Source organism: Thermobia domestica, chromosome 12, assembly GCF_964235325.1.
Source record: "Thermobia domestica chromosome 12, izTheDome1.hap1.1, whole genome shotgun sequence".
Taxonomy (NCBI): domain Eukaryota; kingdom Metazoa; phylum Arthropoda; class Insecta; order Zygentoma; family Lepismatidae; genus Thermobia; species Thermobia domestica.
Window position 1 is genome coordinate 105,853,918 of NC_137465.1, and position 27,986 is coordinate 105,881,903.

Consider the following 27,986-nt stretch of genomic DNA (forward strand, 5'->3'; position numbering starts at 1 on the left):
TATACGTTAAGTGGCTAAGATTTGATGATTCACATAATAGCTGGATAGATAAAATAATGTAATGTAAATATAAATGTTGTCTTTTATGGAATAATAACCATAAAAGGTTAGTTTGAATGAGATAAGGGTAACGAAACGTTCCACTTCTGTTTAAGCTAAGATGAATGATGATTGTGTTTAATAGGAACGAATTGTTCCACTTGTGTTTAAGCTAAAATGAATGATGATTGTGTTTAATAGGAACGAATTGATCCACTTGTGTGTTGTATTTATTTAAGAGGTTGACGTCTATCTAAAGAAACAGATTGTGATCCGGACAAAATGCTGAGGATTGAATCGTTGAACTTATGTGCAAGTGGTGGTAACAGGTTTGATCAGTGGTTAGAAAATAAATATTCAAAAGAGTTATTAGATTACTGCAATATAAAACTAATTGACCGAATTCAGGCTACTTTGAAAACTCATTGTTTACAGTAAAACTAGGTGGTAACGAAATAAAATTAAAAATAATGATTTTCTATATAATAAATATGAGTACTATGGATAGTTCTCTTAGTTTAAACTATATTTGCTACGAACAGATTAAAGACAATTATTGGTATGGTATTTTGGGGGACTTTAAACTGATTATAGATAAGAACACAGGCTATTTCAATGCTACTAAGTTATGTCAGAGTGGTGGTAAGAGGTTTGATAACTGGCTGAAAAATAAAGATTCTAAAGAATTATTGGAATACTACAATGAAAAATTAGCTTCCTCTAATTGTAGGAGGCTAAATTTAACGTATTACCATATACAGACGATAATTCAAAAGATAATTGCCTAATCATATACAAGAAGAACAAACTTAATGATCCTTTCCCTTATTATGCTATCAGATGCCAAAAGAGAAGTCTATATAAGCCTCTTAATGAAGCAGAAGAAAAATATCCGAATCATGTAATAATATACGAAAAGTTTAGAGATCCTAACAGTATTAAGCCATTCAACCTAATGCAGCAAAAACTAGATATTCGTAAAGGTAAAGGTAATAAGTTTTGGACATCCTTATCAGAAGAAGATTTGGTTAAAAAATTGATTGTTTATATGATCAGTTATTATCTGATAATTAAGGTTACGACTTTTATGGTATAATAGCCATAAAAGGTGATTAGTTAAGCATTAAACAAACCATCTGTTGTAACATCGAATGCTAAATACAATATACTACCTAAATCGGAATTATCATGATATCTTATTATAACTCTCCAATCCACGAAATGTCTAAATAAATATATAAACTCTACAGAGAGGTCTTGATAAATTGAAATGTTATGCCAATGAACACTGTCTTTGAACTCTGCAATAAATCCTTCTGTTAAATTTTGAAACGTTGAAATCATTGCCCATCTACTTTGTTAGCGTAATCTCTTATAAGGTTTTCTGATAATTGTTGTTTACTACATAAGCACCACCAAGAAAGTTTATCTGCATGTTTTCGTATAAAGGCTTCAGAGAGTTTGCTTCCATAAGATATACCATCAAAATCAACTTTGTTTATAAACTCATTAATAAATTCTTCAGATAGGTTTTGATTTAACGATACTTCTTTCCAATGAACTCTATCTGCAAATTCTCTTATAAAGTCTTCTGATAAGTCTTGGCTTTCCGAAATAATCTCCCAATCAACTTTATCAGCCAATTCTCTTATAAACTCTTCTGATAACTTTTTCCATCAACATATTTCACTCAAATTAACTTTCTGCTGATATTTGCGTATGAAGTCTTCTGTAATGTGATCATAGTTATATTCCTCCTCATAATCATCATAACCTATAGATAACCATTGTTCATCAGTCAGTGAATCTAACATCTCATCGGACAAGTTCATAACGTTTGCATAGAGAATGTTTTGTATAAGATACGAGTTCTTTTCTTTAGTAGCTTTCTTGAACAAATGATCTAACATACCTACAGATATGCTAAAATTTATTTTGTGTTCATCAGTATAGTCACTAATATCTAAATGTTTACATACACAATCAAATATAGGTTTGTAAGATAATATTTCCTTAGCACTAGTCATATTCACCTGTTCGTTTTTATTCTTAGATTTTTTAAAATTTATTTCATTTTTGGTTTTCTATATAATATGGAGAAACATTTTGATTTATTACATGATAGACTTGAACTAATTCATGAAGATCTTAAACTCTTAACAGCACTACTAGAGAAGCAAGCACTGTTAATAGAGAGGCAAATAGTGTTAAAGGAAAAAGAATTATTAATAACACAACAAAAAACACCTGATTTGGATAGTGATAAATACGAATATGATAGTGATGATTATGACGATGAGTAAGTTTACAAAAATGATTCAGTTTTAAAATGTGTATATGTAACTTTGATGGGTTATTCCCATGAAAGCCATGTTCTAATACAACGCGTAATATGTACACAATGGTAGGAGTATACAATATTAAGTGTTGTATAAGGAGAAATGAAAATAAAAATAGTACGAAAATGATTAAAAAATTTTGGTGAAGATAAAAATTGAAGAGTGATCGTTGATTTTCTATATAATAAATAAGATGAGTATTTATAATAGATTTACTGTAGTAGAGTTAAGACGGCAATGTAAAGAGAAGGGAATCAAAAGATATTCCCGATTACGAAAACATGAACTAATAAACCTTCTTAAACACCATGACAATGAACAAAGCAGAAGACAGATTAGAAATATATTCCCATTTAAACAAGAGATATTTGAAGAACCAAAAGTAACACCTGAATCAGTACCAATTGATGTAAAGCTCAACGAAACGACAATGAAATCAAGATTAGAAACATGGAAATTCAAAACAGATTACAAAGAACATGATCCTCTAGAACAATATATCACTTCAACAACGAAGGCTTTAATAAATAGACTAAACATCAGCTTACAAAAACATGGTTCGTTAAAGGTTAATATTCTAACAAGCTGCCAATATAAGAAAGGTAAGGAAATTCTAAACTTTTACTTTAACACTAACAACAAAGAGGTATTCCAATCAACCAATCTAAAAGAATTCATAAGTGATGCTAAAGAAATATTACGAGCAAGAATGGATGAGTTCCAAGCCAGAGGTTCTGGATGGACTCTTACAAATATAAACTACATAGCATTAGCTCTTAATAAATATGTACCGTATAAAGGATCATCATACATAGAACTACCAAATGAAATCAAAAGAAAACAGACTGTTATCAATGTAGAGAACAAAGATGAAAAATGTTTCTTGTATTCAATTGCTTCTGCATTACATCCTATTGAAAAAGACCCACAACAACCACCAAAGTACAAGCATATTGTTATAGACTTAGAAAAAAAAATTAAAAGGTATCAATTATCCTGTAAAACTAAGTAACATCCCAAAAATTGAAAGACAACTCGATATATCATTTAACGTTTATACATATGATGATGATGGAAGATATATAGTGTACATTTTATATCACACTAAAAACAAAAAAAGACACCCATGTAAATTTATTATGTAAAAAAAGAAAATAAAACACACTATTGTTGGATTAAAGACCTAAGTAGATTAGTAAGTAGTCAAATAACCAAATGGAGAGCTCGAAAATACTTATGTGATAGATGCTTGTTATACTTTTACTCGCAAAGTGCATTAGATAAACACGAAAAAGATTGTTCTACTCACGAAGCTGTTAAGATAGAAATGCCACCAAAAGATACATATGTTGAATTTCAAAACTACCAATATACGATGAAGATACCATTCGTGATTTTCGCTGATTTTGAATGTCTGTTATATAAGGTTATGGGATGTAAACAATGTTATCCGGAAGATGAATCATATACTAAAAAATATCAGCAGCACAACCCATCTGGATTCTGTTACTATATTGTAAAAAGTGATGGAAGTAAAACAAATCCTGTTGTGTATAGAGGTAAAGATGCAGCTAAGAAGTTCATAAGAATGTTAAAGAAAGAAGCCAAACAAATTTCGAACATATATAAAAATAACGAATTACCTTTAACACGTAAACAGTTAAAAGAGTTCAACAAATCCAAATCCTGCTCTTACTGTAAAGTAAACTATACACCAGAAAACCACAAAGGTTAAACATCACGATCATATAACAGGAGAGTTTGTAGCTGCATTATATAACAACTGTAATTTAAAAGTTAAAATGCCTAAGTTTACCAGTGATTATACATAACTTATCAGGATATGACTCTCACTTGTTTATAAAAGAACTAGGATGTAATAAAGAACAAATAGAATTAATACCTAATAACGAACAACGTTACATATCATTCAGTAAAAGAGTTGGAACTATCAAATTAAAATTTGTAGATTCATTTAGATTTATGGCATGTAGTTTAGACAAATTATCATCAAACCTAACGAGGGAACAAATGACTCACACACAACACTTCTACCCTAATGAAGAACAATTTAACCTTGTAACAAGAAAAGGTGTTTATCCGTACGATTATGTTAGTGATTGGAATAAGTTTAGACAGAGAAAATTACCACCAAAGGAAGCATTCTACAACAAGCTTAGCAACACACACATAAGCGGGATTATAAGCATGCAAAGAGTGTGTGGAAAACATTTAAAATTAAGAATCTCGGACAATACCATGACCTATATCTAAAAACTGATATATTGTTATTAACAGATGTGTTTGAGAACTTTAGAGAAACATGTCTTAAAGCTTATGGTCTTGATCCAGCTTGGTATATGACAGCACCAGGTTTAGCTTGGGATGCAATGTTAAAGATGACAAATATAAAACTAGAGTTACTAACTGATTACGATATGGTACTGATGATAGAGAAAGGTATAAGAGGTGGAATTTTGCAATGTAGTAAAAGATATGTAAAAGCAAACAATAAGTATATGGAAGATTACGATGAGAATAAAGAAGATTCTTACTTAATGTACTTGGATGCTAACAACTTGTATGAATGGGCAATGAGTCAATACTTGCCATTTAAGGGATTTAGATGGTTAAGTGAAGACGAAATAAGAGAAAGAGATTACACAAATATACCTGATGATTCTGATACTGGTTATATATTAGAAGTTGATCTTGAATATCCTAAAGAATTACATGACTATTACAAAGACTACCCATTAGCACCTCAAAACATGTGTCCACCTGATTCAAAACAATCAAAACTGTTAACAACCCTATACGATAAGGAAAAATATGTAATTCACTATCGAAACTTAAAACAATGTTTGTCACTTGGATTGAAACTTAAGAAAATTCATCGTGTAATAGAGTTTGAACAATCAGATTGGTAAAAGAATTATATAGATTTAAACACGCAGATGAGAACTAGAGCAACAAATGACTTTGAAAAACTTTTATAAGCTAATGAACAATTCAGTTTTTGGAAAGACTATGGAAAATATTAGAAAGAGATGTAAACCTATAAAAATAGAATGTGACCCAACAAGAGTAGAAAAACTAATTGCTAAACCAAATTTTAAAGATAGAATTATTTATACTGAGAATCTATGTGCAATCATAATGAATAGAACAAAATTAACTTTTAATAAACCAATATATGTCGGAATGAGTATCTTAGATCTATCGAAATATTTAATGTACGACTTCCATTATAATGTGATGAAGCCAAAATACCAAGACAAATTAGAAGTATGTTATACAGATACCGATAGCTATATATATCATATCCAAACAGAAGATGTGTACGAGGACATGAAAACTTATATTGATTACTTCGACACGAGTGATTACCCTATAGATAACAGATATAAGATACCACAGGTTAATAAGAAAATACTTGGTAAGATGAAAGATGAACTTAAAGGAACAATCATAGAAGAATTTGTTGTCAGGTTCGAAAAAGATAAATGTTGTAAGAAAGCAAAAGGAGTTAAGAAAAATGTTGTAAGTAAAGAACTGTCATTTAACGATTATAAAGACTGCTTGTTCAACCAAAAATAATATTATAAGAAGATGAATTTGATTAGAAGTTATAAGCACGATTTGTACAGTATAGAAGTAAATAAGTTAGCTTTAAGTTGTGTAGATGATAAAAGATGTGTTTTAGAGGATGGGGTAAATACTAGGGTGCAGCGTTTTACCACTTTTTTCTCAGAACGAAATGTAATACCTGGCAAAAGTGGCCAATCCACATGGACATTTCAGGTATAGATTTTTTTCAAATCAGATAATATCTTCTGTGAGAACTATTGCCTCAAAGTTTCAAAATTTACCTGAAAATTGCAAAAAATACCAAAGTTGTTCATTAATTTTAGTTATGTTAAAGTAAACATATTTTTGGTTAAATACATGTCAGTTGCTACGAAAACTGACATTCAAGTATAAAAATGCCAGTAATATGCACTTTGGGGGGATAGGGGTGCCTCCTCTGGGGCCAGAAAAGGGGGTAAATTCAGTACAGTTAAGCGGTTGTGCAGATCCTCGCTCACCTGGAAATATAGCCTGGCCAAGTGACCTAGAGCCCACCATGCAGAGGTGGCTGCACCTAGGGCTCCTCCGCTAGGCCTATCCAATCAACCAACCATATATTGGGCCAGATGAACTGATCCAATTAGTCACTGTCAGGCAAGATTGTCACAAATTGGGTCTTTGATTGAAATTTAAACGCAGCTTGCCTAGAAAGTAAGGTTGACCTGATTATTCCGCCTCTAACATCACTGCCACATACTCGGGAAGCTTCTTCAGTGACCAATTTCACTATCCGTTCTACTGCCACCGTGTACGGTGAAGGACCATTCTGGCACAGTGTTGTCAGGAAGTGAAAGTTTGACAATGAGCTGTTAGTTTGGTACCGTCCATAGAACTTACTGGTAGTACAGTTATTGAAACATCACTGCTTTCCCAAACGGACATTGCAGTGTAATCGTTTGCCTCAAAATTCAGTCTGGGAATGATGTTATATCTAATGGAGTTATGGAGATTCTTTGCTTCGTGTTCTCGAGCACTAAGAATGTTATGTAATGCATCTTGTCGGGCAGCAAGTCGACCATCAGTCATCATGGCGAGAAGAAATTTTCTGGGAGTGCAAAGAATGCATTCGTCTGAATGGATGAATGGATTACAGCCTGGTATTTCCTTGGTAAGTCTAGACCTACGAATGGTCTCAAAGACGTGAGAGGACTATCAGCAATGGAAGACTATGTTCTGATACGGTATTGCATAACCACAGAGAATCTTAAGTATGAATGTCGCAATTTCTATTAATTTCTTGGTAGGTTTTCTGTTGCAATATACAATGTTAAAATTCTGTTTGCACTAGTCAACCAGCTAGCTTTGTTTAGTTTGCCAGGGATCATAGAAACAACCTCTTCCGAGTATGCTCCGGAGTCAATGGCTTGAGATATCTGGAACAAGCATCTCAGGTCTTTACTGAGTTTTCTGTGCTCTTCTGGACTTTGATGAGATAAGTCACATTTTATTGGTTTGAATAGCCACACTGAAAGCTTTTCACAGTTAGATAGTTTTGAAACTATAGGACCTGTGTAAGAATAGCGCCGTGAATATACGTGAAGAGAGCTCGGAACAGCAGTTCATTAAAATGCAAGAGACAGATAGCCCATTGCATAGGTTTTCCTGTTAGTTCCTCTAATTTTCGAAGAACAACTATATTCCAACGAGCGTAAGTATGTTCCATCACACCCAAGAACCTCAACTTCATCAAAGCCAACTCTGAGTTGGTTCATGATGTATTCGAAAATAGCTGTGGTCTCGTCATGTGCAGAGCCAGACGATGGTGTCACGTGACCAACGTATTGAGAGTTAGGTTCAGCCGCAAGTGATAAGTGCTCTTCTCTAACGATGCCTGTGTGTATTTTAGTGTCATCCCTTCGATCATCAAAGTATAGGCTTTTAATGGGATCATCCTTTCTAGAACTTTCTTTTAAATTCCGAGCAAGTTTAAGTTTCGCACGCCTTATTTTGTTCCTGTCTACAGTTAAAGCAGATGTTATGTCGCTAGATTTTTGAGAAGTTATAATTCCAGCCTTTGAAGCTGCCTGAAGCACAGTTGATGTTATATGTGCCGCAGCCCTCTTGCTTACATTGTATCTCTGAGCAATCATAACAGTTTCAGTCAAATCTACGAAAGTCGTTCCCAAAGTAATGCCTCCTCTTTTATGGAAACTAATGGAGATACATAACTAACAACAGCACAACTAAACAGAGCAATATTTCAGCTACAGACTCATTTTTCCACATAGTTCCCACCACTTGCTATGCACTTTGGCAACGATGAACCAGAGCCTGCATGTTGCGCTTGTAAAAATCGGCATTCCATGGACTGTCTTTTGGATTCTGGCTCGTACTGATAACACCACGTATCATCTCCAGTGACGATGCTATCCAAAAAAATGTCACGTTCATCTTCATATTGGTCCAGCAGGCACAAGGAAAAGGCAAGGACGAAAAACACTGTAGAAACGCTTAATTGTACTGAATTTACCCTCTTTTCCGGCCCCAGAGAAGGCACCACTATCCCTCTCAAGCGCATATAACTGGCATTTTAAGACAGGAATGTCAGTTTTCATAGCATCTGGCATGTATAAACTTAAAAATATGTTTACTTTCTTTAACATAACTGTACAAAAATGAACAATTTTGGTATTTTTTTTGTAATTTTCAGTGAAATTTTGAAACTTTGATGCAATAGTTCTCACAGAAGATATTGTCTGATTTGGAAAAAAATATATACCTGTAATGTCCATGTAGATTGGCCACTTTTGCCAGGTATTACATTTCGTTCCGAAGAAAAAGTGGCAAAACGACCCACCCTAGTAAATACTCTACCATGGGGACATTATAAGTTAGAAGAGTTGTAGTTTTAGATGTAAGATTTTAGATTGTAAGTTTTTAGATGTAAGTTTTTATGATTTTAAATGTCATAAAAGCCTATGCGCAGAGACAATACTCAATCTCACTTTGTGCTATCCTTCTGTGTTAAAGTACAATTGTCAGTGGCGGATTCATAATTTTAGACAGTTAGGGGTGAAGGGGGAAAAGTGCGCTCGTAGTTAGGTATGCATACTACTACCAGTTGACACGCAATTTCAAAATATGCAGTAAATGACTATCAGACGTTACATAATCTGACAAGTTATTGTTACCTAGATTAGTCTCCCCTATCGAAGAGATCAAGTGTAATCTCAAACCGTCAAGTGCGCAGAATTCAACTAGGATATCTAGGTAGTTTAAGAAGTAGCAAACCTTTTGCGTATGAGATGGCGTTAGTGTCCCAAATCTAGGATATATATGAGCCTCAGGGAGTCAGGCTTAATATCATTCGACCGCTGAAAGTTGAACCTACTATAAAGGTAACCATGAAAGTTCTATCGCTTTTTGTGGAGGTCTGTGTTAATTGGCTCACACCGTGAGTTGAATGCAAATGAAGATAAGGTGAATGTCAGTTGTTAGTGTGGGTATATCCAACATACTACCTGATTCTGGCAGTTCAGTTACACCGTGAACTTGCAGCTAGTGAACATGGGACCTCCACAAAGTGTCATAAGGGCGTGTATGCAATACGAGTTCAAACTGGGGTCAAACGCAGTTAGAGCTGAACCGAAGATACTCCAGTCCTATGGTGAGGGTGTCGTGACTACGCGGACAGTGCAGTGGTGATTTAACAAGTTTAAGGAGGGTGACGAAACACTCGCAGACGCACCACGTGCCGAAAGACCAACACATGTACACAATGAAGATCTTCAGGAAGCAATTGAGGCGAACAGTGGCCAGACATATGACGAACTGGGCTACAATTCAGTGTGGGTGGAGAAACCACTTGGCAGCACCTCCATCAACTTGGGAAGCACTCCAAGTTGGGTCGATGGGTCCTACATGATTTGACTTCGGGTCGGAAGACAACGCGAGGAGACACCTGTGTTTCCTTACTGTCTCTTCTGAGGAAGGAGCCATTTCTGGACAGGGTGCTGACATGAAGTGGGTCCTGTACGAAGCTCCACGGCGCCGTCATCATTGCTTAGCATCCCATGAACCGGTTTCAAAACAGCTGAATCCAGCACTGGACCAGAAGATCCTCCTGTGTTTGGTGGACTGGTCGTGGCATTATGTATCGGGAACTGCTACCAGCTGGTCAGAGCATCAATGCAACTGTGTACTGTCAGCAGTTGAGCTCTGTTCAAGAAAAACTCAAAACACTGGAGCCAGTACTTCTGAATCGCAAAGGGGTCCTCCTGTTATAGGACAACGCTCAGCAACACGTGGCTAGGATGACCTGGGAACCCATTCTACGCCTTGGATGTGAAATACTATTGCATCCACCATTCTCCCCGGACATTGCATCGTCCGATTACCAGCTGTTCCATTCCTTGGACAATCACCTTAGAGGACGCCAGTTCAAATACCTAGTAGAGGTGCAAAATGCACTTGATACCTTCTTCGCTTCACGGCCCACCAAGTTCTACCGCGATGGAATCCATGGCCTTCCAGAACGTTGGCACAAGGTCGTCATGCTGATGGGGACTATTTATCATCTTCCAGGTACGTCTTAGGTGACATATTGATGTTCGAAGGTGGTGGGTGAAAAAGCGATGGAACTTTCTTGGTTACCTTTATATATGTGAAGTTTTGAAATTCTTATAATCAGGCGTAAAGATGAGTGAACTTCCTACACCTTACAATTTTATTCCAATAAAGGTGCATATAATGCGCAGACCTGTGAAGAGCTTTGTGCTGTTTATAAGCAAGATATGTCAAAAGCAACAGCCAAAAGATGGTTCAGTCGGTTTCGTTTTGGAAATTTCGATGTCCAAGATGTTCCTCGCAGTAAGCGATCAATCAAAGTAAAAGTTGGTTATTCTGGCAATGGTCGAGCAATACCGGCATGTAAGCAGTCATGACATCACAAATGGCCTAAACATCCATCACTAAACAGTGCTACTCCATTTGGAGAAAGTTCGCTAGAACAAGAAGCTCGACGTTTGGGAGCCACATGATATTCGAACACATTTACTCGATCATGTGAATCTCTCCTGAAACGTAACGAACTCGAGCCATTTCTGAATCGGTTGATCACGAGTGATGAAAAGTGGATAACCCACGACAACCATGTTAGATCGTGGTTGTAGCAAGAAGAAGCTCCACAGTCTGTTGTAAAGCCCACACTGATGCCCAGGAAGGTTATGCTGTGCGTTTGGTGGGACTGGATAGGCATTGTGCATCATGAGTTGCCGCCGCCAGGCACAACGATAGACTAGGACCTGTACTATCGACAATTTACGTTGAGTGCACTTAGCAAGTCAAAAGAAAATGTGTCATACCTCACTGACAACGCCAGATTACATACATCTTTAACGACCTGTCGGAAATTGAAAGAACTTGGCTGGAAAGTTTTAATGCGTTCACTGTAGCTTGGACCTGGCACTGTCAGATCACAATTTGTTTCGTGCTCTGCAGAACTCCTGAATGGTGTTAAGTTAGTTTCAAAAAAGGCCTGTGAAAACCAAGTGCTATAATTTTTTTGACCGGAAACAACAGAAGTTCTACAGCAACGGTATTATAGTGTTGCCGGAAGAATGGCGGAAAGTTATCGAACAAAATGGAGCATATGTATTTTCATAATGTTTTCAAATCACAATAAATGTATTCTCAATTTTGACCTCCTGAAACTCAATACTGTTTAAACAACCTAATAACTAAAATTTGGTACAACTGTTACGAGAAGATGGTAAAATTCTACTAATGTATATTGCAACAATATATAATTAAAAGCTGTAGAGAAACACCATTTCCCTGCTTGAGTAACTATATTAACATATCACACCTATATGGCTAATTTTCTCTTACATTTATCACAAAACTCGAAGTATGTTCACAGTAAATAGGGTGAGATTTTAACTTGATACAAACGTAATTGATACAAAACACTGAAATTTTGTTGCAACGAACTTCAAAAGGGAAAATTCGTTTGACATCCTCTGCAATAATAACAGATGAACAATGGTGCCATACCAATATAAAGTCAATTTTTTTTTTTCAGATACCGCCATGTCAGATTAACAAAAACGTAAATGTTAAATAAAAAACGTACAATACCACATTTATTATTCAGTGTTACAAACTAAGGATGCTACAGTATCGCAAATACGTAGTAATCGTCAATCAAATATGTAGTAAATTATGATCACAGTATTAAACACCGAAGTACTTTGGACGTGCACTGTCGTGTCTGTCTGCTGCGTTGTCACTGCGGTATTAGCTTCCAAAATTTGGACTTTTATGTAGTGTTCTTATGGAATAAAATCTTTCAGTTTTACGTCCCACGTTTGGCCAGTTAGGCTAAAGGAGGCGATGATGATGAGAAATGAATGAAATGGTGGAATGAATAAAGTGGGAGGAAACGGGAGAAACCCGAAAAAACCCAAGCACACGGTGTTTGTCCACCACAGTCCATTTAGCGCGAGCTGGGATCGAATCAAGGACCCCATGCGCCAGAAGTGAACGCTCTACCACTGAACCACCGCGCCCCCTGTAGCGTCCTTTGTTTCTAATACTGAATAATAAATGTGGTATTGTAAGTTTTCGTTTGACATATAATTTTTAAATACATAATAATCTAGTTGTGCGTTTGAAAACTATAACTTTTACTGCAGGGTGTGTCAAACTATTTCCTCTCCTTGATATTTGCTTTATGCAAAATTTCAGCGTTTATTATCTGTTAACTTAGAAGTTACATGTTACATCAAGAAAAAAAAAAGTCTATCACAAGGGAAAGTACATATTCTGTATGACTACGAGCGTCTTACCTCATCTCCATTAGTTAGCGAGGAAAGTTCAACCGTCAGTTCAGCAACTTCTGTATCTTTTGACCTTTTGCCTTTATTGTATACTGTCACTGTAAATGTCAATACGTCAGGTGGAATGTCACTGAAAGAGAAAGCAGAAATTCAAATGAAAAGTTTATAATACTACTACGTACAATATCAAACCACGAAATACTTTACCTCAAGTGAACAGTTTGTTTAAAGAATAGTCAAATTATACTTGAGAATAATTCTTCATACGCTTGGTAATTTCTTTAAAACAATTTTATTTACCAACAGCCAAAATCTCTGATTCTATTTTATTTAAAACATTTAGATATTTAAAAAAAAAAAACTTTCCAAAGGAATTTTTAAAATAGATTAATACTACTAATTCCAATGCTTATTACAATGACAAAAGAAAAAAAAATTAATTCTTCTTGCTTGCATCGTTTCCCCTCTATCTGTACTGTACTGACAATGACTATAGATCGACATATGGTAATGCTTTTCACGGTAAAATATTAATCTCAATAACTCTATACGAAACAAGGCAAGCCTCAACAATTAACAGTTATAAAAGAAACGGAACTTCTCCAAATTTTATTCCTAGATTTCCCTCATTTTCAACTGAAGTATCTGAAGCATCATTTATTATTTATTTGTATGCATTAAGCTTCACCTCTTTTTCTTGCACAAACATAAAAGTTCATCATATGTGGAAGATACTTGTCTCGTGCAAAGTTCTTATTGGAAAAAGCATTACAAGGAACACTGGAATGTAACTAAGTACTACTATATTGTACATTATACATTTAAGAACATTAAAGAAACTAGCACAAGTGGGTCTTTGTCAACTTTTAATAAATTCACATGAAACACACTTGTACGTATTACGGTTAGTCACACAAATTTATACACACTGTTCAATTCTACGAGTACTTCTATGAATGAAAGTAAACAAACTTTACAAGAAAAAAAATACAACTTATGTACCTGGATCTCAAAAGTATTTCATAATTAACTGTATGCTTACTCTAGTATAAATTCTTCATCCCATACAGGATCGGGTCCCGTCTTTACTTTCGTTCTAGCTACTTTAACTTGGTTTAATGATATTATACAAAAAGGATTTGGCACCAATTTATATGGCAGTCTGAAAAGACACAAAATAAGTAAAAACTTTAGTATTCCAATAATAAATTAAAACGTTTTTCATACCTTGAATATTATCTAACAAGTACATTTGTTCAGGACTACTTCTTTCTGATAAATCAGCTTTTCAATACAGTACCTGAAGTGAAAAGATTATATATAAACTACTTTAAAATGTTTTCAGCAGGGAGAAGCACTAGACCACAACTGATTAGAGATTAAAACTGTATCCGAGAGAAAGATGTTCTGTACATAAACGTACATAATCTGCTGCATCAGTACTTGTTCTTCCACACTGCTTTTACCGTTTTACAGAGCACTCTCCAACTGAGCTCATACAAGTATTAGTATTATATATTAGCACCTTCTTTAGACTCAAACATGTATTGGTTACTGAACTACAAAAACTACTTGATTTCAGTTTATACAATTATCAATGTTTTATCAGCATCCATTATCACAGCACAGTATTTCTTTGAAAAGGAAAATGGCAACTTGCTCAAATTTTTCCAAAAACATAGTTTCGACAAATCAAAGACATAGGTGAATGAAGAGTGTGCATAATTTAACAGGTGCGAAACTTCCCGGCCATGAAAGAGGGACAGGAACATATGTCACGATAATGAACGACAGTATTCAATGTGTATGAAACCTTATCTTTTGTGCGGTAGGTAAGTAACTGTTCGATAAATTACAGAGAAAACTATTATAAATGTTCTTCAAATCATCATCATCACGACTAAAGTATTCTGTTGCTCAGAAGCAAGAAAGAGTTTGAGTCTGCTCAGAACCGCAAAGCTTTTTCAGTAAAACGAACAGAAAATTTGTGTATGTGTAACTACAATGGTTGTTGTTTAACAGCAACAGCCTATTTCATAAGCGAGCCACAATTTATTTTTCTTATCAAAACGGACACATGTGAATAAGAAAATCAATATGGTATCAACAGCATAGCCCAGGCATTACTTTCAGCAAAGTATACACTTCTATAATGACCTACGAGGGATATGGCAAGATTCACGAAGAGAATCAATCTGATTTAAGATCTTAAATGTATTATATGTTGGTATCTTGTTTCAGAACAGCTGATTTTTCCGTCCGAAATGAGACGTCTAAATATTTAGTCTTTTCGACAGAAATCCGAGGCATTTCCATATGTATTGATGATCCCGCGACCACGTGTGATCAACTTTTGTTCAGATATCAAGTCATCATTGTAGCATTAATTTGTGTAATTCCGTAAATAAGTGAGTAGCACAAGGAGTAAAAGATTTGTTTTCCGATTTATCTGATAAAATTATACTAATCGAAGTATGTATGTTAGTACTGCTGTCAGTACCCGTTGAATTTTACTTTTCTTAACTTGTTAGTTGGAGACATTTCTTGTAATTATGTAGGGAAGAGACTATCTGTTTCTTAAAAGCTCGTCTACTGTATGTATATATATGTTGTTTGAAGGTGGAATCCGAACCACAGTACTGTTTTCAGTGCTTTTCCAGCATGAATCGAACCCTAAATTGTGAACCAAAGGCGCGTGCGCTAGCCACTAAACCAGCGGGCACAATGTATGGTGCATTTAATTTGTTTTCTGTATTTATTATCGCAACACTGATTCATTTTTCTTAACTACTTATCTATATTTATTAATAGATGAATATTAACAAAATATGAAATTTCTTCAATGGATATGAAGATCTAAGATTTTCGTCCGTCGATGTTTCCAGGTCAAGAACTTATTCTACAAATTATGAAAGAGATAAGGGAAAACATTAACTCAGCTGATTGCGTCTGTGAAGAGTTTTCCTACACGGTTTCGGCCACTTATACTGTGGCCAGCCTTATTCGCCAGATTAAATTACACACATTAAATCGAATCATTTCATAAATGCACTTTGCACTTCAAACGCAACGGCTGGAATGAGACACTGTTAAACTGGTTTGTTTACGTTAATGTGACTTAACCTGGTAATCAACTCTACGGGATACGTGGTCCAAACTGTACAAGAAAACTCTTACAACCGCAATAAACTAAGTTAGTACTTTTACTTATCCTTAACTGGTTAAAATATGTCAATTCCTATCTTTAAGTAAATTATTCCACCGATGTTTTTGCTGTTGACTTTTGTTTCGAAAATGATAGATATTTTGTACCAAAGCTTATTTGGAGGAAACTGTCTGAAATTCTGCACTTACGAGTAACTAACAACAAATTTCACGCTTCAATTACACTTATAAAACTATTTTGTTCATTAGAAGAATCTTAAATCTTACACTCAGTTACCAATTCTATTACCGGTAATGTAAGTATCAAAATAAATGCTGCCATTAGACTTAACTTGTTAGCCTTATATGTTTGCGGTTCAGGATTCGATTAATTGTGAGCTCAAATTCTTTACTGAGGTATAATTCGTTTTAACTTATACTTGCTTCATGTCTTACGTTCTTTTCTATCACCTCTTTGATTTGCAGTATTCCGAATACAAATTGCACTTCACTTACAAGTCAGAGAGGAAAGAAAATTTAGAAGAGAATACAATTTTTTTAGTGCGACTGTACTATATCTTTTAAATATGGACATGAAATAAAAATATACATGGTTTTTTATTATTATTATTATATACGTATAACTAATAAACAAAAAACGTTCAAATTTTGTACTATGCGAATATCGGCAGGGGGACATTGACGTACCCTGCAATACCACCAGGTTAATAGTGTTGCCAACCAAAATAAGTTCCATTTTTTCAAATGGCACTATATCCATTTATTTATTACATATTTCAAATCTACGTATCGAATGAAAACTTACAATATGAGTGTTGTAAACTAAAAACGCTACAGTATCACAAACATCCAAATTTTGGAGACCTCTAAAGCAGTACTAACTCAAGTGAAACGGACGGGCTAATGCACATCCAAAGTATGTTAATATCTTATACTATGATCATGATATGAACTAAGTTACAAAGGATTGAATATTTTATTTTTTTTTAAAGACTTGATTTCGAAAATATGCTTAGATAAGTATCTTATCTAATTATGTAGATACTTTTCACTAGATGTAGAGATCATAATACCGTTTACAGCAATTTAATGTATCAAACCGTTCTGGAGATATGGTAAATACCAGTAAAATTTCCTACACTACTTCAAATTATGTAAATCCGAGAATTTATTGTAGTTACACTTACCAAAAGTATTGTCCTAATGCTACGAACGCAAAATCAACTGTTTTAAAAAGTTACTACAAATACGCAATTTTAAGCAATAAAGCAATTTTTACTCTTTTGAGACCTCCGGAATAGTTTGGAAATACCAAATCGCTGATTTTTTGTTTTTTGAAACTCATCTACGTAACTGGTTCTGAAGTTTTACACATTCAAACACTTTTTCGAAATAAAGTCCTTTGAAAAAAGTTGAATTTTCAAGTCCTTGTAACTTTCTTCCTAGTGGTTACAAATACGATGTTCATAGTATTCTATACTAACGTACTTTGAATGTGTATTGTTCCGTCCATCTCACTCGCTTTCTTACTGTTGTAAAAGCATCCACAGGGTACTCACTCAAACAAAATAATCGATTTCACGGCTTTTTCATAGTTTCACGATTCAAAATGTTTATAAAAATAACCTTTACTGACCACAGAAAATCTACCCATCACGTGACCTAAGGCACGCACCACCCCTCTCCAGAGACGAATCGTAGGGTGAACCAAGCAGGAGGCAACGTGACCTGGGCGCAGCTATCTGAGAGGAGCAAAATGTCCTGCTGGCCGGAACAAACAGTAGTTGCTAGGACCCAGATCAGTAACTTGATGATTGTTAATGTGCTTGTGTCATCGCTTCCACAACTATCAGATTCTCACCTTTATCTGGTCACACTCAACTGATCTTCTGTTATCAATATGTTCAGGAACATCTGCTGAATATCTGGAAACAGCTCAACCATTTGCAATGATTTTTCTCTACTATACTGTACTCGGATATATTTTTAAAATGCACAGAGGCGAAACTTTATACGTGTAAATTGAAAACAGTTCACATCCGTTATGAAGAGCTAAAAAGAAAATCTGTCTGTATTATGAAGATGCCATTAATAGAGGTTTAAATATAAGCTATTTTAAGTGTATATACATACAACGATATTTTGAACACACTGAAGAAATCGCTATGCCGAAATCTTGTCTTAGGAGAGACTTCGGCCCGAAGGTTTTATTCTGAAAGTTTAGACTTCGCTTCAGTTGATGCTAGCAAGTTTGAAAAAAAAAATAATTATTATTTTGTGTTCTACTTTTGAATAGTTATTGTTGTTTAAAATAGTTTTTAGATCTGCGTTAAAACTTGATTTTCTACGTGACGTAAATAACACGTAAACTACACGAAATTTACGTAAATTATCCATGCCAACTTTGTCCTTGCCAACTGTGACAACACACACTCAACTTGGTGGGTGTATATGAAGCAAAACAAAACCCACAAGCTCTCTACACACGTTTTCTTTAACCACAAGCATTCTTAGTTCAATACAGACTGGCGAAAACTGAAAGCTACTGCTCCTATAGCTACAAAGTCGGGGTCAGAAATCAGATAAAGTGCAAGAATATAGCTGCTGCAATGCACAAGTCCATCATTAAGTGCACTAAAGAAGTACATTAGGGAATGACACACAACAATTATACAAAATGTTGATGAATTGCAGTTTTCTAAATTCGTTAAAATTTTGGAAAAAGACTTACTCCAATTGACTAATTCGAAAGAGGTTCCAGGATCCTAAGATAAACTTCAATGATGCCACCCTGAATTTAAAAGGTCTTAAAGACAAATTTAGGCCAAAGAACAACTTTAATCTAAGGTTACCCCGCATGAAGGATTGAACCTCTGTCAAAAATAAGATGTTAGAATTGAGAAATCTTTTAAAAAGAAATGTGATTTCGAGAAATTACGAACTAACCGCTAAGCAAGAGATGAAAAGAGTAACGAAGGAATAACCTAACCTGATCACGTTCTGATGAAAGTTGGAAGTTGGTGAAAGATTCACATCGTTGCAAGATTCTGATTCAAAGTCCGGGTTCCTTGAAGAAAATTATATTGTGTTTTGGTGATGACAAAAAAACACGACTACGAAAAGAAATTCAGAAGCCTATATGTTATAAGTTACGAGGTTTTGGTGCGAGAGACACGGGTTCCACATCCGGTGGGAGAATATATGGTTTGGCTCCCAGGTGAAGCTGTAGATCCTCGATGTATAAGCTAGGTGGAAAATGGTCCAAATCAAGAATCAATCAATCAATCAAAATAGAACTCTACAGTAGTGATATTGATGCACAGCAGACACACGAAGAAATTTTCGTTACTCGCGCTGCAAAACATTCAAGGCCTTTTCATATTTACAGTATGAAGTTGAGAGCGTGTTACTTAATCTGTGAATCGCCACCCACTAATGCTAGTTATTGCTGTTTTGATTCTCAATAAACAATCAGTCGCCTAAAAAGAACTTTGATTGACCCGGAACTGTAAACTTGGCCCACTATCGCACCGAAGGTGCATGATCTTGTAGTTGGCAACTGTGAAAAATCATTTAGCAAACAAAACTAATTCTTACTTAAAAGCATCCAAAGGTCAAATCAGATTGAGCGATCTTCTAAGTGTTGGTAGAGAAGTTGAAAAAAGTAGTTTGAAGATATTTGCACCAATTAAAGCAATAACATTACAATTTGTGCATGAAATAAAAGTATAACAGCCATACTAAAAAATGAGACGATTTTATAAAAAGTTTCTTCAATCATTTATCAATCATTTTCTTCTTAAGCTTTAGAATTTGTACAAAGATTCCAATAAGTTTCCTTTTTTCCCCCTCCCACAATCAAGTCACACTCACGTTTAACAAAGCAGACTAAAAAATATATACAAGTAATTGAAGTGATATGAAATTAGTGGTGGAGATAGTAGTTCATTCACACTTATATTGTATGCTATAACTACAAGAGTGTTCATGTACATAGAACTCTTACCTATGGGCTTCCAATACATTGAGCTGAAGACACCGCAGTTCCCTTAATCGTTGTACTTTCGGAGATCTCGTCATTTGCGTAACACACAATGGTTTCAGGGCTGATATCCAGTCCTTAAAATAAATATGTATATAAAGAAATAAACAGTACGTCTCTGTAGGCTTTAAGATTGTCTCTAACACTTATGTATTTCTACACTAATGACATATAATTTAGGAAGGAAAATGCCAGAACACTAAATACAAAAAAGTAATTAAAAAAGGAAAAAATAATTAAATGTTTCAGTAGGAATTCTTCTATAGTTATTTCCGGAGTTTGCGTACTGTGGTGTACTTTTCTATTGGGGTGTAATATTTAATTCTGTTAGCTATAACGTCATTAGCAAATGTAAACAAACTATCTTGGCAAGAGCATTGGCTAACCAAAATGCCTGTCACTACTAAATAAAATACACCTTTAGTTAAATTATGGAAACGTGAATATTTAAATGACGTAAAAAAAAAAGGTTGCTAGTATATTTACAATGATTTATTGAAATATGATAAGACAAAATAAATGAAGTTACAAAATTAATAACTAATTAATGGTGGTAACAAAAGTGAAAGCTACTTAATTGAATATTACGAAAGTGAGAATTAGATGGGAGGCATTTCCTATTACACGGTAAGAATCTTGAACATTTTCTATTGAAAAATCACAATTCAACATTTATCCATATTATAGGATAAGTAGAAGGATAGTCACTTACAATACTATTCGGCAGAAGAGACCAGAAGATCCAACATTTGATGGGTAGGAGAAATCCATCCTCTATGTTCCGAACGATGGAGACTTCTTCAAAACAACTGCCTTGCCTCTCCACTGTACCAACTAGACCCCGAAGCAAATTTACGACAGTCTTTTATATCAATCGTGTAACTGTGGTTAAATTCCTCTTAACCTATTTCTGTTGTGACCCACTCACCTACAGAAGTCACGTAGCATATAATATTATTTAGAATTTTACTGTTAGGTGGAAACTTCTGGTCTCTTCTAACTCAATGAACATAGAGAAATAAATCAATCTCTGGTCTTTCAACCTGTATGAAAAATATTTAAAAATATATAACTTTTTTTTTTTCGACTGTGATTTCTACCACAGTACTAATTACTGTTGCAATGAAATTTACTGCATCTAAAACTCGCAGTAAGTCACTTATATTCTACTAACGAGGAAACCTTTTCTGGTGTCACACGAAATGTGGAACGAGGCTATGGTCAATCGATTTGTGTTAGTGAACACGAAAATCCATAGGCGGGAAAAACCCTCGATCGCAACTCTTTCGTACTTATGGCGGGAAGAGTAGGGGCACTGCCAACACAACACGTTGTGGATAATGAGACGAAATATGGCGCGAGTTCGATGAAAATATGCATAGAAGCACAGTTAAACATATAGTACAATGTTAAATTACATTTGACAATATTTTGACAACTGAGGGCAGAGCCGTAGCACGTAACAACAGAAGTAGGGCGGGTAGCGTGGAGTATAGCGTAGGGGAAAAGTTCCAGAGAAGCTATGAACACATAAGAGCTGGACTTGAGGGGAATAGCATAGTAATATATCATGGACATGGGTCAAGTACATGGGTGGAGAGTAGAAAGGCAAGGGGACACGGCCCCCACCTTCCTGAACTGATCTTTCAATATATAGTGGTGTATTGAACTTTGCGGTGCATACACAGGGGCATATATCAGTTGTCTTGCTTTTGTCATCATCATCATCATCATCATAAACATATGAAAATGAATACTTACATATATACAACAGTCTATACACATCGGACGTTACGAGGAGAGGGGGTCCGGACTCTACGGTCAATCCCCTCCATAGCTCTCTTCCTTCCATTTGTGCTTTATGTTGACGTTTACAGGCTGTCTATAGTTTGTGATTGATTACTTGACCGTGTATTATTACTGTACCATTCCCCTGACGTCTTGCTTCTTCGTTTTCCTCAATTATATGACCATTTTTACTTGCGCTTATCCGCCCCCTCTTCTGTCGTTATGTGCTACGCCTCTGCCCTCAGTTGTCACAGTATTGTCGAATATAATATATGTTTAACTGCGCTTCTATACATATTTTCATCGAACTCGCGCCATATTTCGTCTCATTATCCACGTGTTGTGTTGGCAGTGCCCCTACTCTTCCCGCCATAAGTACGGAACGGTTGCGATCGAGGGTTTTTCCCGCCTATGGATTTTCGTGTTCACTAACACAAATCGATTGACCATAGCCTCGTTCCACATTTCGTGTGACACCAGGAAAAGTTTCCTCGTAAGTAATACATAGTAGTATACATAAATAGACACGGTAATGACCATGCACTGAACAAAACAATCAAGTAATATCACTGCAGTTAATATTTAGTAGTATGATAATCCAGAAAAAACAACTGCCAGTTTCCTTTACGTATGGTATATCGGTTAAAATTATAATGAAGTAAATTCAGAGACAACAAACCAGAAAAAGAAGAAAGCAAAATGTAAGTACAAATAGAGAACAGCCTCTCACTCTCGAGGTCAGTGTTCTCCACTCGGACCACGTGGGCTGTACTACAGCCCCCTGCTGTGATTCGACAATATTGAGCACCTTATGACGGTTGTGATTTCATATAGATATTAATGATAGAGGAAACGACCGATTATTTTACACACCATATCCTCTATAGGTATGAATTCAATATGTACGTTATTGTAACTCTGTACATTATTGAATTCAAACCTATACAGGATATGGTGTGTTAAAAAAAATCTGTTGTTTCCTCTATCATTAATATCTATATAAAATATAAGTATTTACGGATTAGGGTACGTTGAGTATTTACAGCGACTACTTGAATGTTTACTTCTTCCATTTCGCTTTTTTGTATATCTCGCTTCAAATTTTAATATTTTGTAGTGACAAGTTACCCAAATATTGTTAACGCATTTCATGACTGCACCAGTACCGTTTCGTTAGATATACAATGTCTAATATTTCAGCTTATCTCACGTTGACTACACCACTCAAACAAGACAATGTGAAAGGGAACACCCTTCTAATCAAGATACAGTACCACAAACCACTGTTAGCCTGAAGAAAATTGGGATCCTCTTATGATCACTATAATCCATTTATGCAATACTTTCCCCTCAAAAACAAACAAAAAATACAGTTTAAAATGGAGAGAAAAGAAACAAACCTGGGCAGAATCCGCTGAATTGGCACACAGGTAAGTAATAGTTGCTAGGCAAGGTAAAGCTCGTTCTACTAATTGGAAACAATGTGGTCTGTCAAAAACGCTGTCATGAACTTGATAAAGATAGGCACAACTTAAATCTATTAGTCCTTTAGGTTTCGTTCTCTGAAAGAAAGAGGAATTCATAGACATAAACAACTGAGAAAAAACAAATGCATACTGTAACTCATCCGTGAATTTTGAAATATCAAATTATTCATTACCTAATTCGAATTTTCGATCTGATGTTGATGCAATGAGTACAGGATACGATCAAGATTACCTTGTTGTAATAAGCCCCGGTAAACATTGGAACAAGCTGACCCATTTAAGCTTTTCGACATAATTACGTTCCTTCTAGGTCAAATCAAAACTGTATTCGAACTGATACATTCATATCGAAATTCTTGACAAAAGTGTGTGTGCCTATATATATACGTAGGGTGGTACGCTTTTTTTAAGTTGACTCACAAACTACTTTCAATCTTTCAATTAGAAAGTTGATAGTATAAATAAATGTCAGCCTCTTGCTCATTAAACAATTAATCGGAAATATCTTCAAGTGCAGAAAAATCATAAATTCTAAAATGAATAAAAATATCTAACATGAGTTAAGAGCAACAGAGCCTATTTTAAGGAAATTCACTATAAAATAGAACCTTAACTGCTTTTTAACGAAGTTCTAGTTATTATAATTTGGATATTACTCTGTAGCCATCACTTTTCCACCTGAGGAAACTGACTTGACCTTCGAAGAATGGGATGAGCGGTGTTTCCACTGCTTGGAACTTTGTTTGGACTCTGATTGGTAATGGTGGAACCAAGTCTCATCTACTAATACGAACCGAGCGCGAATGGCATCTGGAAGAGATTAAGATTGTTCCTTGAAATGTTGCGTCTGGTGAGCTTTTGATCAGGTGTCAGAAGTTTTGGCACCCATCTCGCGGTAACATTGCTCATTTCCAGATGCTGGGTAATAATTCAGTACACGCTTGCAGTAGATAAGTCCACTGTCTCAGCAATCTGCCTGATGATCATTCGCCCATCATTCATGATGATTTCATGCACTTTGTCAATGTTCTTCTGATTAATTTGTTGACTACCTAATACAGTGTTCTATAGTTTCAAGGTATTTTTACTTCAAAGATGAACTGTTTTACTTTTGATATTAGTTTCCTGTGATATCATGGTATAAATATTTCTAACTTAACGCGCTCTTTATTATTGCTCTTTAATTTTATTTATTTATTTTGTACTAAAGGTATCTGTAACTAATGATTGCAAAACAAATATAGCAAATCCTTGATATTTTAAGTTACATTATACTGTATTTCAGTAAATGTATTAATATTTGTATTATCTTTCCCGTAAATAATAATAATCACCACCACCACCTCATCCTTAAAAAAAACTAAATCATTTCTCGAATATTCATGTTTCAATTTTGGAGAGTCTTCGTATCAGCTATTTCTTTACTCGTTCAAAGCTGTACTGGTAGAGAGATTTTCATAACCTATACTTTACTGTTACACCTTCAAATGACTAGTAGATGGTTCAGACTGTTCTTGGAATCCGATATGAGACACAGAACAAACTTTTACATTTTTGGATATTTCTCTATACTTACGATTCAATTTGATACACATAGATAATAAAAAGGGATTTGCCTTACAAAATATAAATCTGATAAATCTATTTTGAAGTGTTTACTGCTGTTTGATCTTGTTTTTGTACAAATAGTTCTTACTGAAATCTCGTATGCTAACATCATATACAATTTCTCTCTTTACAATGAAATAACTACATAATTGAATCAAGTAAAACACAATGGCATAATAGACGAAAAAAATGTACCTTTGGATTGTCGTAGAAATACAAATGGGTGTCTGTTGCATCAACTAATAAAACAAAATACATGGATTTCCATTTCTTATTCTTTTCACTCTTCTTGTTCAAATAACCCTGCATTTTAATTCCTGAAACAAAAAAAAAAAAAAGAATACATTAATGAACCACAACAACAAAAATTCAGATCAAAAATAATAAACCTTCCATTACCTGTGATGTTTTGGTAAATCCAAGATAATATATCATTAAAATGGATAGTTCATTTTTGGAAAAGAATGCGTACACTCTATTTAGAATCTTATTACACAGTAAGTATGTTTCTGAGTATTTAAATTTTTTAAGTTTAAAAAAAGATTGCATACATCAGAAAATCATCAGTTTGGGGAATGATTCGTAGTTCAAGATCGTTAGTTGGGTGTTTGTTCTTTCATGGAAGTAGTCTACATTATAAACTTACAAATTCACCGTTGCAGAATCAAACTACTGTAACTCCTCTATGGTCTATGGAACCTGAAAGTTCAATGCTGTATTCACAAAACTCTTCATTGATAATATTGTCCCTCCATCTGCCTAGGTCTTCCGATTGCGTTTCCAGTTAAAATTTTAAAACATTTTTACTTTCTTTCATTCTGGCTACAAGACATGCCCACCTGAACTTCCTTGCTTTAACGACCCTAACAATGTTGGGTAAACGGCGTAAAGTATGCAATGCAGTTCCACGTTATCAACTTTCCGCCTTTCCCATTCCCCTTTCTATTGGGTTCGAATATTCGTCTCAGAACTTTATTTTCAAATACTTTCGGTCTGTGTTGTTTTTTCTGAGCAAGCGAAACCATACAACACAACAGGCATAATTATCGTTTTATACATTTTAAGCTTTAAATTTTTCGACAGTCGCGAAAATAAGAGACTTTCGACTGAATAATAACACAAATTCACTACCTTCAGTCTACATTTAATTTCTTCGCGGGCAAGTTTTGGTCTGTTAATGTTGATTCTAGACCTTTGAAAATGATCACTTTGTCGAAAGTATTATTTAATATTTTAAGGTATCCATAGTTTGCAGTATTATGAATATCGCGAATTTCCATGTATTTGATTTTGTCTGCATGTTTTTCTAAAGCTATATCCCTGAAGGTGTTCAATGAAACCTCTGCATTTCTTTCTATTATTCTCGTGTCATCTTCTACAAGACAATCAGCTAACTCATAACCTGATAAGTGCCATTCCGCTCTAGGTCCTAGTTGCTATCTTTAATTTTTCACACTTCGCGCCAAGTGGGCTTTGTGGTGGACAAGCATTGTGTGCGTGAATTTACTTGGGGTTCTCCCGTTTTTTCCCATTCATTCATTCTCATCATCACAGTCTATTTTAGCCTACATGGCATAGCTGTGGGGTGTAAAACTAAAACATCGCATTTCATTTTCAATTTTCCCCATAGCGTATTCCAGAACAAAATTGAATGATGATCTATTTAGTTTTTTTGATAAATCATATTTGGTAAGAATGTTGTACAATGTTTCTCTTGTAACTCAATCGTAGGCCTTTCTTAAATTCATAAATAATTGATATACTGGGCTGTTGTATTTCCATTTCTTTTCGGGTATCTAATGAATGGTAAATACCTGGTTGACAGTTGACTGATTTCACCTAAATCTCCAATAATTTAATCTGCGTATGGGGTCAATCTTGCTAACAATGTTTGAGAGGATTGTATAGCATGTTGACAAAAGAGAGATTCCTCGAAAATTATTACAATTAGTTTTGTCACTTTGCATGTAAACTGGAACAATGAGAGATTCTTTCCACTCTTGTGGTAATTCCTCCTTATTCCATATAAAAAGAATGAGTTTGTGCATCTCGTTCTCCAGTATCGCCCTTCCCCCCTCCCCTCGTCCCGTTAAAACTCAGTGAAAATTCCGTTTACATCCCCGGTTGGTGTTTTTGCTTTAATTTCTTTAAAGCAATTTCTATTTATGTTCGGCTAGTCTCTGGAATACATGGTTCGCTGTATGTATTTCAGTTTCTCCACGAACATTATTTTTTGGCCGCGAGTCTAGCAAATTGGAAAAAAAAAAAAAATCTGTCGACCTATTCAAAATGTTATTCTTATCCATGAAAATTGTTCCATCTGCTTTCTTTATAAGGGTGAGGTTGACAGCCTTAAATTCGATTATGTCTTTACAGTGTCCCAAATATTTTTGTTTTTCTGTTATCTTTATGTTCAATAACTAAGTTTCAAAAAAATCACGTTTCTTGGTTCTAAAAGTTTTGAAGTTTTCCTCCTGATTTCAACGAAATTTCGAGTTCTATGGCTCGGATTTTTTAACCAACAGAATTTCGCCTGTTTTCTCTTCTCTACTAGTTTCGTGCATTTCTGATCAAATCACGGTTTCTTCCTACGTATTTCCGCATGTCCAAGCATACAACCATAGTATGCTAATTATTATTAGCTACCAGACCCTTACTTAGTAAAACCTTCTCAGCTCATTTTGGGTCTATCGGGGATCTTTTTTCTACATTTCAAAAACAATACAATGCAACCAGTGAGTATTTATCACAACAGTTATCATTATTTCACTACTCCTATAATAATATACAAGGTGTGTGCGAAAGATTCGATGAATAATGCGATACCGGTAAGATAGGTCAGGTGCGCGTGCGCATGCACAATCTATCCAGAGACATGTACAGGAGGCAACTTAGTGTGTGTTAAACGTAAACATGACTGTCACGGTAAACCCGCAACAAGCAATCAAAAGTAGCCAGTGTGAAAGGTAGTGGGTCACTCCATTCGAAATCAACAAACAAAACTGTGACTTCTGACCCGACCATCTTGCATTTTTACCATGTAGTATTTCGTAGGTTTAATGGTCGAGATATGAAATTATCAAAAAACTTTAGCTTCTTGTGTGATAAA

The 27,986-nt window shown here is 35.0% G+C and overlaps 1 protein-coding gene across 2 annotated transcripts in view; it reads right to left on the reverse strand.

Annotated features, from left to right (window-relative positions):
* The window catches only part of vap (RAS p21 protein activator vap), a 122,794-nt gene that overhangs the window by 44,171 nt on the left and 50,637 nt on the right, over positions 1-27,986 (reverse strand). For both annotated transcript variants that reach the window (XR_014127784.1, XM_081733935.1), the window contains exons 7-11: positions 25,073-25,194; positions 23,183-23,344; positions 19,959-20,071; positions 13,830-13,949; positions 12,797-12,917 (exon numbers count right to left, since the gene is read on the reverse strand). Coding sequence is in view for 1 of the 2 variants with exons in the window: in XM_081733935.1 (XP_081590061.1) it covers positions 12,797-12,917; positions 13,830-13,949; positions 19,959-20,071; positions 23,183-23,344; positions 25,073-25,194 (638 nt within the window). In the remaining variant the exon portion in view is untranslated. The remainder of the gene's footprint in view (positions 1-12,796; positions 12,918-13,829; positions 13,950-19,958; positions 20,072-23,182; positions 23,345-25,072; positions 25,195-27,986) is intronic.